The sequence below is a fragment of the Microtus oregoni genome, unplaced genomic scaffold, assembly GCF_018167655.1.
Source record: "Microtus oregoni isolate MIOR12 unplaced genomic scaffold, Mior012 000086F_ref0000336, whole genome shotgun sequence".
In the NCBI taxonomy this organism is placed as follows: domain Eukaryota; kingdom Metazoa; phylum Chordata; class Mammalia; order Rodentia; family Cricetidae; genus Microtus; species Microtus oregoni.
The window spans coordinates 1,359,329-1,371,797 of NW_024544552.1; the positions used below are offsets into that span (position 1 = coordinate 1,359,329).

At 38.9% G+C, this 12,469-nt stretch overlaps 1 protein-coding gene across 1 annotated transcript in view; it reads left to right on the forward strand.

Moving 5' to 3' along the window:
• The window catches only part of LOC121442000, a 65,593-nt gene extending 57,448 nt beyond the window's left edge, over positions 1–8,145 (forward strand). Inside the window, 4 exon segments of the mRNA XM_041643439.1 lie at positions 485–643; positions 4,476–4,898; positions 6,460–6,648; positions 7,842–8,145. Of these exon segments, the coding sequence (XP_041499373.1) occupies positions 485–643; positions 4,476–4,898; positions 6,460–6,648; positions 7,842–7,925 (855 nt within the window). The 3' untranslated portion in view covers positions 7,926–8,145.
• Positions 8,146–12,469: the final 4,324 nt, after the last annotated feature.

Here is a 12,469-nt window from a genome sequence, read left to right on the forward strand (position 1 = left end):
TGCATCTTGCCCCTACTCTGTCCATCAAGTACTTACTGCTTTACTAGTTTATCTTCAAGCTTTATCAAAACTTATGATAAGTGAGCATGTGGCATTAATATGTGTTCACTCCTACTAGAGATGCTGTAAATGTGAAAATCAGGTAGAACAATGTCTGTTCCATGTATACTCAAAACCTAGTTTTCACATTCAAAATCAGTTTTGTCCTACCATACAATTAAAAATAGAAAAAAATGTATATATAACTTTCTTCTACCTTTGTTTAATCAAGCCTGTTATCCACACATTTTGTCATATTTATGATCATATTTTGCCTGTCCAGAGGGTGAGTATTACCCCTTCAAGTCCCCAAAACATTCAGGCATAATTAAATTAATAGTAGATTGAGTAACTAGATTAGTAGATTTCTACTTCCTAATAATGAAGACACACTCTGCTCACTTGATACTGAGATTCATTAACAGGCCAATGGATATACTTTCAGAAAAGAAAAAGTATGAATGAAGAGAAGCTTGAAGTGAAAAAGACCAAAAAGTCTAAGGGGTCAGATTTCCCTGACTTTCCTGGAGAAGCCACAGTCAGATGCCAGACTCCAGGACCTCAGATCTCATCTTCGACTTCATTAAACCCTTCTTTGGCTAAGGTACAAGGTTTCTGCCTACCTTTCATTTCTTCAATCCAAATATCAGAATCAGATCTTCATGTTTCTGATCATTTTCCCCACATATCACTAAGATTTAATTAATCAGACACATATAGAAGTTGGATATGATAGATACAGATCTTCATCCAAACTCAGAAACAACACATAAGTAAAGGTGATACAAATAGAATTTTCTGTACCGTAATATTTTGTTGTCCTGGGGACACTTAATGAAACTGGTATTTCTTCTGGCAATGAGGAGTTTAAAGACTTGTCTTCATCCCAGGCAAGAAGAGAGAGGTGAAAATTCCAGTACATACAATGGTCACTAGCAATGGACTGCATATCTCCTCTCTCACACTGTCCCATATCTCTTCCTTTTAAATGACTGACTTGTAATAAATTCTCTTTAACACGAATCAAGGGTACCTCTTTCTTCTGAATTTTCGGCTTTCTATATATTCATTCCAGCTCAAAATCCTGTAAGTGTCCAAAGACACCCATGCTCTGAATTTTAATGTTGGTATCTTGCTCTGTCCTTAATATTTCTTTCCAGAATCCCTAGCCACACTAAGTTAAAAACTGATAGTGTTAACCTGAATAAAATATTCTTGCTTTTTTACCTTATTACCAGTTATGGCACATAACTAATATTTATTTTCCAACTTCACTGTGCATTGTAAGATTATGATTGCCCTATTTTTCTATAGAAACTTTCAGATCTGAGATTTTCAGAAACTTAGAAGTAAGAAGCTGCGGCACATGATGGTTGTCTGCTCTATGCGCCCGTCACCATGCAGTTCGCGAGCAGGGCAAGGGACTGGAGATTGAAACACACAAAGAGTCACAGACAGAGAGACACAGGTCATCCTTGATGCAGGATTGCCCCAAGAATGCCCCCTTTATTGTGTGCAGGGTCAGCTCATATAGAGATAGCCATGCCCGAGCCAAACGCACCAAAAACCATTCCCCTGCCATCAGGAGCTCCTGAGGGTCTCGTGCTCAGAGCAGCTGTAGTCACTCAGATCAGGGGAAAACAAGTTGTTTACCAGAAATTCAGAATCGGAAGTTCACTGTTCCCAACAAGAATCAGCACAGACAAGAAGCGTAAATGAGAGCTGTGCAGTCCAGTTAAGGCTCTAATAGGTGTCTGGTGAGATATAGAGGTCACAGAACAATGTGATAATATAGGTGAAATTAATAATCAATCAGTTTTTGCTTGGATCTAAGTGCATTCTATGAGATGGAATCCATAACTGAAACTGCTATAGCAACCAAGAATCTGAGGCTAGATAGATTACAGATCTGGGAAAAACAAAACCTACTACTATTATTCTGCTTAAGGAACATAGCAATAACACGACTCATAATGACAAGCTGTCATCTAAAGATCAGTGCTTCATTCAGGTCTCATCAGAGAAGCTTCTTCTTTCCGTAGAAGGGAATTTATCACAGAGGCCCACAATGGCCAAAGTGCAGACAGTGAGAGACTTCACAGTATTCATCCCTCAACAGAGTGTCTGCATCAAATCCCACTCCTCAAGATTCAGAGATCTATGTTGAAGAAGAGGAGGAACAATTGTAAGAGCCAGAGATGGTACACGACTTCAAGAAAACAGTCTCTTTCGGACAAACATGACCGATGTACATATGAGCTCAGAGACAGTCTTGGCACACATTTTAAAAACACAGGTTCAAGCTACCTGAAATCCCAGAACAGAGAGGAGGAAATAGACACAAAGTCCCACCCCCATAAGAAGCTATTTTTAGTTGATACCCACTACCAAAAGGATAATCAGTTTTCTCCAATGGAGACTATCAACCATAGTCTAGATCAGGTCCCACAGCTGGGAGTGTTTGGCCAACAATGAAAGAATTCCATATGTATGTATAGCTTTTTTTTGTTTTATTTGGAATTTTTCAGTTTTGTTTGCTTTTATTTTTTGAGAGTGAGAGAAAGAACACTAAAGATTTTGGAGGGTGGAGGATCTGAGAGGAGCTGAAGGAGTGAAATCTTGATAAATATATTTTGTATAAAAATTTTTTAAATAAAAACAATAGAAAAATAGAAATTTTGGGAGAAAAACATATAGTGGAGATAATTAAAGAATATTTGGAAATTTGGGAAAGTGTGCATTCACCAGAAACTGAGAAAAAAGGAAGTGAGCTGTAATTCATTTCATGTTTACTTTTCCCAGGTCTTCACTTATGACTTCCAAATATTTCTGCAATATCACTAATGTTAGTCTCATAGCACACAAAGAATGGGATGATTGATGCCTCTTATCTTTCCTGAGTACTCCCTGGAGGAAACAAAATATTTGTCACAGAGGGAAAAACACAACATTGTCAACATCTATCTCTGGACTCTCCCTTTCCTCTCTCTATCTCTCCTTTCATATGCCCCTCCTTTTTTTCTCACTTGAAGAAATATATTCAGCTGGTTAAGCAAAAAAAAAAAAAAGCAATTTTTACTCACCCCAAACCTTGCCATTTAGATAATTTAAAGGATTTTCTTAGTATTTTTCAGATATTTTTTTTAATTATGTGGAAAATTTACTAGTCTTAACATCTTACAATACTTATTACTTTATTACTTGGGTATTTTTTTCAATTCAACATAACAGGACCATCTCTCCAATTTCCTAAATTAACATGCATATAATTCAATGGCTACATCAGTATTTGTGCATCTTTTTTAAATATTTAATTACAGATTTATTATCTACTCCCACAACTTCAGTCCCACTTTTAATGTATACACTGGAAATTGTTTACATTATGAATTATTTGGTGGGCTTCATAATAGACCACTAATTTATTTTATACATATCCTAAAACTTTCTTGTTAATTTTAATCTAATCATTGCTACTTGCTTACTTATATACACATCACTACCACTAACTATATTGCTTTTTATTTTTATGTTATACCAATTGGTTATACTGATGGAAAAATCAGATCCAAGTGAACACTAATCACTAATAGGTAATAACTGTGTGTGACATGATGCTTGGATTATTTGCATTTTCTTGGGTCTGTAAAGGCAACTCTATCTCCTTATATGCAGATGTCCAAGCTTATAGCTTTTCCTTACTTTGCAAATTCTGTCTTACAGTTAGGCAATCTTCTCTTCATTGAAATACTCTGTATTAGTCTGTGATCTCAGAACACTGCACAGAAAAGAGATTAGAGGCCTATGAATATATCACTGTATTATAAACCTCTGATATTGAGAAAAAAAATCTCTAAACATTGAGGACATGACTCTAACCAATGAACCTCTACCTGAGCCTATTTAAAAGAGGTGGCTGTGAGCCAGTTCATGTTGTTTTTGATCATTTGATAGGAGCAGGTTGGTATCTACAGAGGAGACATACTTTGATTTGTACCCACATAATAACCTAAGAAACTCCAGTTATATGTTTTATATTTACTATTCTCTAATCTAACAATATTTAATTTTCCCATTTTATATTCTTCTGTCATAAAAGAAAAGGATATATTTGAGTTAATGATAATTTCACTTAAGTACTTCAGGCTATTGCTCTCAACAGCTTGTGCTGTGTTCATACTGAACATCCTGTCTCTCATTAGAAAGATTCCTCTGCTTTTCAGGGAGAGTGTTCAAACTTCTGTGGCTGAAGCCCATTGCTTTAACTCATTAGTTTTTTGTTTTATAAAAGAATTTCTCTTTACCTTATCTATAGTACTACAAATACATATAAACCTTTAGAACCAGTATGGAGTTTGAGATTTATTTTATATGAAGGTTAATTTTTATTTGTTGCTAAACTTACAAGTTTATATCCCTGTGATTGTTTAACTCAGAACCAAAAGACACAGACCCCAAGAAAGAGCGCTACCAGAGGAGCTGTTGGCCAAAATGATGCCATGACCGTGATGGTGCTCAATGCAGCGGAGCCATTTGAATATGAGTCAAGAGAACCTGGAGGAAAAATGATGTTTCATGCTACAGTGGCCAGTGTGAACGAGTATTTCCATGTGAAAATTTTCAACATCAACCTGAAAGAGAAATTCACAAAAGGGAATGTCATCATAATCTCCAATTACGTCAAGTTCAGAGGAATCATAGAGATAAAGGAAGACTCCTATGTGATTAAAGCTGAACCCAACGAAAAGATTGAAGTTCCCAAGAAGCTAATCAGTAAAGCAAATGAAACTCCCATGATTTCTGATATTCACAAGAGTGTAGGTGGAACACTGTTTTATGGGTTATTTACATTACACAAGGTAATATTTAAAAACTTGTTTTTGTTTTTTTTAAAACTGGAATCAAATATGATAACTTTCCAGTCACAGTTTAGTGACAATATTGTAGCACAGTATTCTAGACTAGGGACAGAAAATGAAATTGTCCCAATATTAGAGAATAAGAGTGGGTGCCCTTTTCCTACTCCCGAAGATGTCTCTGAAAGAGCTCCAGAAAATGACTTGCCAAGGAATTTATTTTGCTAGTTAAAAATCAATGAGAAGGAAAGGTGCAGGCCACAGGTTAGGGTCATGCCAACAATATCAATTTTTTAGATATACTATAACTATACAACACTCATTTTTTTTCTTTCTATGCATTCTGTTTCTACAGATTCTTTGAAAAGGGGTGAATATTGATTGTGACATATATTTGAAATAATAAATGGATGAGTGACATCCTCACAAATTCAAAACCATTCAATAGAATAAATTTACTCTCTCTGCAGATAGAAGGTTTACTCATTTAATGTTGACTCATATCTTATTCAGTTACCTAATTATTTCTGAAAACCTTAGCAACAAAGAACAATTGTATGAAATTACCTTTAGGGAGTAAGTAAATTTAGTTTTTTCCTTTACAAATGAAATTTTCCTTCACAAATGAAAATATGTACAGATATCTTATTGATGCATCAAGCCCCAAATTCTGATTTTAAAGATTTATTTATTATGTATACAGCATTCTGCCTGCATGTATGCCTGCACACCAGAAGAGAGCACCAGATCTCATCATAGATGGTTGTGAGCCACTATGTGGTTGCTGGGAATTGAACTCAGGACCTCTGGAAGAGCAGCCAGTCCTCTTAACCTCTGAGCCATCTCTCTAGCCCCAAGATTCAGTTTTAAAAAAAAATGACAACCTCGGTGAACTCAACAAACATTTTATAAACTTGACAATTTAAGATTCTTTAGTCCATCTTCTGTTAAAAGCTCCTTTATTTTAAAGCTGTTACTTTATAGCATACTCCTTAGTGACAATGCTTATGAACACAATACAGTGAATTATGAAAGCCAATACAGTATGATTTGGGGACTTTAACTTTCTTGGGCATGATACTGGAAAAAGCTAAGTAAATGAATAGAGTCCAAATGAGTGAACTACTGGAATCTTAGCTGTTCTGGAAATTCCCTATAATCTATTGAATGAATGAATGAATGAATGAATGAATAGTAGAAGAAAATGTCCATTCATCCTTTTATAAGAGGATACAAAGATGATTGCCCGAAGTTTTGATTCCTGAGATTGATCAAGGTGATTTTTTGAGAATCCAGACTATTGAGGAATAGAGAGTAGTAGGAAGCAGGAAGAACATTTATTGTCGTAACACTTCCAGGCAGAAATCCTCTAGATAACCAAAGTAAATCATTGCAGTAATAAAAGAGACTTCTTTGGGAAGACATCACTGAAGATGTCTATATGCTTATATCTGAAACAGGTTTCATGTTTTCCTGTGATTTTTGAAATAAAAAAAAATCCTTTTTACGTGTATAACAAAATGAGAAAACTTTCAGCAAAGGAATGTTAATTTTACTTTTGCAGAAAAAGGTGAACCCAACGAACACAATCTATGAAATAAAGGATGATACAGGAAGTATAGAAGTTGTAGGGAAGGGGAAATGCTATAACGTCAGCTGTGAGGAAGGAGACAAACTGCGACTCTTCTGCTTTCAACTGAAAACAATTGACAAGAAACTGAAACTGGTGTCTGGTGATCACAGTTTCATTAAGGTATGAAGTAGACAGGGAACAGATTTACCAAAGCAGAAATTCATGTTTTCTTTAGGATTCCAAATATGAACTTTTCAGTTTGGAGTATAGATAATTCTATCTCTGGAAGGGAGAATTGAAATAATGCCCTCATACTCATTTATATGGGGAAAATTTTCAAGAATTTATATTGAAGGAATAATCCAAAGACTATTGTATACAAGATGTATGAGGAAGTTAAAATGCCATGCAAGTACATTTGAATAGTGATCAAGAGCAAGAGTTTTGAATAAGTCAGATGTGATTTGAATGGCAGCTTCAACAATTAGGATGTGGCTGGTTCTGGGGAAAGTTTAACTCCTAATCTGTACTTTAAGGGAAGAAATGCCCATATATTTATGAGTTCACACAGTGCTTAGCACATCTTAAGATGTGAATAAACATTATTTTCTTGATTGGGTAAATCATTAGAGAGAGAGAGAGGTCTAGGAAAGAGAAATGGCATAAAAATATACGAAAGTGAGGATCAACACTGTTAATTCCACTACACATGGAAATATCCAACCTACTTAAATAAAGTCATGTTGAGCATGAAGAGCCTTCTCTTCAAGGACCACATAATTGGAAAGAGGTGTCTCAAAATAAGCCAATATGATGAAGACGATGAAGCAGAGATCAACAGCCTTTGAGAAGGCAGAAAGGCCATTGAGTACAATAGACAAGGATGGTTGACTGGTGTTGAGGGAGCTGTGGGCCGCATTCCTCAGCTCGGCTCCCTGCTAGCTTATGCCCCGAAATAATTACACGGAAACTGTATTCTTTTAAACACTGCTTGGCCCATTATATCTAGCCTCTTCTCGGCTAACTCTCGCACCTGGTCTAGCCCATTTCTAATAATGTGTGTAGCACCCCTAGGTGTGCTTACCAGGATGATTCTAGCCTATGTCCATCCTGGGTCGGAGCTTCATTGATCGCGTCTGCCCCAGAGAGGGGAGCATGGCCTCTGAGCTCACTTCCTCTTCCTCCCAGCATTCTGTTCTGTTTACTCCTCCCACCTATGTTTTAACCTATCAGGGCCAAGCAGTTCCTTTATTACTTAACCAATGAAATCAACAGATTGATATATGACACTCCCACATCAGACTGGAGAAATATAAACAATGATTCAGTTCAATAGTTAGAATCTAATAGTATCTCTCATTGTCTCTTTCAAGGTCACCAAGGCTGGAAAAAAGAAAATATCTGCTCTCTTTCCTAACCCAAAAGATGGAGAAACAAGTGGCTACCCTCAAAATTAATTCAGTGCTTTTAACCGTGGAGCTTTTAAAATAAAAACACCAAGCAACTAGAAATAAGCAACAGCTTCAGTCGTACATCCAAGCATTTAAACATTTTGTTACTTGATTTGTGATTATGTATTTTCATTTGTAAAACTCCTTACTCTGTTTTTTTTATGAAAATAACACTTGAATTTAATTTTTCTAGTGTAGAAGTAATAAAAATTTCTTTTGAAAAGGATACCGTCGTTCAGTCAAAGTAGCCAACTACAATATGGGGAAAGATTTTTACTGACTGCACTTCTGAGAGAGGGCTAATATCCAAAATATATAAAGTACTCAAAAATCTAGATACTCCAGAAAACAACCCAATTTAAAATTGGACTAAAGATCTAAGCAGAGTATTCTCAAAAGAGAAATCTTAAATGGCTGAGAAACACTTAAATGTTCAGCATCCTTAGTCATCAGGGAATGCAAATCAAAACTATTTTGAGAATTAATCATTTTTTTCTTAATTTGTATTGCTTTATAAATAATACCATTCAAAATTTCCTCTTCCTCACCTCATCCCATTTCCCTCCTGCTCCCCCACTTCCCCTCCTCCCTCCCCCTCCAGTCCTAAGAGAGGTCAGGGTACCCTGCCCTGTGGGAAATCCAAGGCCCTCTTCCCTCTCCATCCAGGCCTAGGAAGGTGTGCATCCAAACAGACTAGGATCCCAAAAAGCCAGTACATGCAGTAGAAACAAGTCCCAGTGCCATTATCATTGGCTTTTCAGTCAGCCCCCATTGTCAGCCACATCCAGAGAGTCCGGTTTGATCACATGATCCATCAGTCCCAGTCCTGATGGCTTTGATGAGCTCCCATTAGACAGGTCTCAGTGGGTAGACCAACTCCTCGCGGTCCTGACTTCCTTGTTCATCTTCTTCCTCCTGCTCTTCAACTGGACCTTGGGAGCTCAGTCCAGTGCTCCTATGTGAATCTCTGTCTCTACCTTCATCCATCACAGGACTAAGGTTCTATGGTGATATTCAAGATATTCATCAGTGTGACTATGGAACAAGGCCAGTTCAGGCACCCTCTTCTCCACTGACCAGAGTCCTAGCTGGGCACATCCCCATGAACACCTGGGAACCCTTCTAGAGCCAAGTCTCTTGCCAACCCTAAAATGGCTCCCTTAACTAAGATATCTTCTTCGCTGCTCTCATATGTGCCCTTCCTCCATCTCAACCATCCCACTCCCCCAAGCTCTCCCTAATCATTCCCTTCTCCCTTCTCTCTCCCCCTCTCTCCTTCCCCCTACCCCACTTCTACTCCTACATGCTTCTTAGAGGCTAGCAGAGTGTAGGAACAAATGTGGATGGATGAGTATAGGAAACAGATTTAAATATGTAACAGGAATGTTGCACTTATGATCATCCAGTGGGACTTCCAGTGGGAAATTTAGTTACGCAGTGAATAACCTTGGTTACCACAGTCGAATCTCTGCTTCGTTCCCTGAGATACATTAGAAGCCCATTCCCTGCAACTATCTTCCATTTGGCAGGACATGCTGTCAGGAAAAGAGTCTTTTGGATAGATCACATTTGGAACCTTCAAACGTAAAAGGGCGTCCAGACTCAGAGAGACAGTCCTAGCTGCAATCACACGAGGTTTATTGACAGGACAGGAACCAGTGCACTGGGGCTGAAACTCATTTCCCACACAGGGGTAGAGTTCGACACCCCTGAAAAGGGGTATTTAAGGGAAGAAACCATAACCCAATAACCCAAAGGGAGTAGGAAGGGCGTCATTGGAAAATTCCAAAAATACCAGTCATCATTGGAAAATTCCAAAAATACCAGTGATAATCACAAGAGGGTAACTCCCTGTTTCTCAAGATTATTCTCAAGATTATAATCTAACTTTATGCTCAGCTAGTTCCTGGAAAGGAGTCACTGAACCAGCTAACCTAGAGTTTTGGTTCTTCTCTCGCAGCTAGATTTTGTTGGCCCTACTCTTTCTGCTGGGGTGGAGGTCTGAATTTATCCGGGTCTTTCAGCAGGTGGGCAGGTGTGGAGGCCCAAAATTATGGGCATATTTTCACGTTGGTCAAATGTCAAAGTTGGAACTTACTTCTAGTTCCTTCAAGGTCATGAGAGGGAGACAGAAAAGAGAGTTAGGCTGTAAGCAGGAAGGAAATTCTGACTGCCTCATCATCTGGAAGGAGGAGTGGGCGTGACTTGTCTCTTAAAAAGACAGAACAGATCAGTACAGTATGGAGTTTTGAAAACTCAATTCCCTCTGCCAATTAAATATTTTCTTATACAAGACCATATCTACTCCAGCAAGACCGCACCCTTTTTCACTAACTGGAGACTAGGCGTTCAGTGGATCTATGGGGGACATTCTTATTCAACCATCAGAGACATATTGAATGTTGTGCTTTCCTGTCGCTTTAAGGGACAAGCCACGCCCACTCCCATTACCTCTGACCTGCCCACCGCCATCTTGGACCCTTCCTTTTCTGCTTCCTTGACGTGCCTGCTTTTTATTATAAGGAAGACCTGGGATTGTTATGGTTTTGGTCCCTTTAAGAGACAAGCCACACCCATTCCCCTCCCCATCCACTGAGGCAGGCTTATCTTCAGCTTCCGGCTTGAGCTTGCTCCCTTTTCTTCTTCCTCTTGGAGAGGCAGCTTCGCTTCTGCCTCCCTCCCCACTTCTCTGCTTCCCCCTTCTCTGTCTCTTTCTCCTCTCCTCTTCTCTTCTCTTCTCTCTCTCTCTCTCTCTCTCTCTCTCTTTCTCTCTCCCTCTCTCTCTGTCCCCCCCTTCACACTTCCTCCTCCATAACCCCCTGAATAAAATTCAACCTCACCCTGCATGTCTTGTCTATCCATGTTTCTGTCTTCTGCCCGCCCGCCATGTGTCTCCCTGCCTGGAACCAGCCATTGCTCAGGCACCAGCAGCCTACTCTGCCTGGGGCCCACTGCCTGCTGCCACATGGCCCGCCACCACTGCTCTGGGACCTGCAGTCATTTCTGCCTGGGACTGGCTGCTCCCAGGGCCCGCTGCCTGCCACCACATGGCCTGCCGCCACCATTTGGGACTTACAGCATTTCTGCTGCCTACTGCTGCAGGGATCTTGGAACATTTTTTAAAAAAGAACAACATTGAACAAAGACATTTTGTCCATTCTATAGAATGTCTCCTCACTGTAATGGTTGTGTCCTTTGCTATACAGAAGCTGTTTTATTTGTTTGTTTTGTCGAGCCAGGGTTTCTCTGTGTAACAGTCCTAGCTGTCCTGGAACTCACTTTTTAGTCCATGTTGGCCTTGAGCTCACTGAGATTCACCTGCCTCTACCCCCCAAGTGCTGCAATTAAAGGTATGCATCACCACCACCCAGCCAGAAGCTTTTAAATTTTGTGACGTTTTATTTATCAGTTGTTGTTCTTAGTATTTATACAATAAGAGTCCTGTTCATAAAATACTTTCTTGTGACACTGAGTCCAAGTATATTATCTACATTCTCCTTAATAAGATTTGGGTTACTGGATCATATGTTGAATTCCTTGATCCATTTGGGGTTGATTTTTGTGCAAGGTAAGAGATAATGACATAGTTTCAATTTTCTATGTGTAGTTATCTAACCAGCACATTTTGTTGAAGATGCTGTCTTTTCCCCAATTTTTATTGTTGGTCTCTTTCAAAAATTAAGTGTATGTAGGAATATGAGCCTTTGTGTAGGTTCTTAATTTTATTCTATTGATCAATGTGTCTGTTTTTATGCCAGAATCATAATGTTTTTATTCTCTATTGAGAAATAAAAAAATGAAGGAGATAAAGTGGATATAAATAGAAAAGAAAGAGAGCAAAAAATACTCCCTAAGAAACCACCAGCCAGAAAAGTAGGCAAATGATCTTCAAATCTTCAGACAGTAACTCTCCCTCCTCGCCTCCAACTCCAATCCCCCAGTCTCCAATCCCCCTAGTTCTGTAGCAGATCACCTGTTGTGAGCCCCCCTTCCTCCCTGTACACGTCCAGAGGATCAAGCAGATCTTCTCCCATAGCCTTCCTTACCCAGCCCATTTATCTTGGCTAGTTTTATGTCACCTTGACACAAGCTAGAGTCTTCTGAAAGGAGGAATCCTGAATTGAGAGAATGCCTCCCTAAGATGCAGCTGTAGAGCATTTTATTAATTAGTGGTTGATGGGAGGGGACCCGACCCATGGTAGGTGGTACCATCCCTGGACTTGTGGTTCTGGGTTCAATAATAAAACAGGATGAACAAGTCATGAAGAGAAAGCCAGTCATCAGCACTCCTTGAAGGCCTCTACATCAGTTCCAACTTCCAGCTCCCTGCCTTGTTTGAGTTCTTGTTCTGATTTCCTTCAATGATGAATAGTGATCAGGAAGTGTAAGCCAAATAAACCCTTTTCTCCCCAAGTTACTTTGTTCATGGTGTTTTATCTTAGCAATAATAGTAACCTTAACTAAGTCACCATCCCTTTGTCTAAACCACAAAGTCCTGCAGACATTCTTTGGAAACCATTCAGCCACTCCAGCCAAAAAAGCAGATAAAC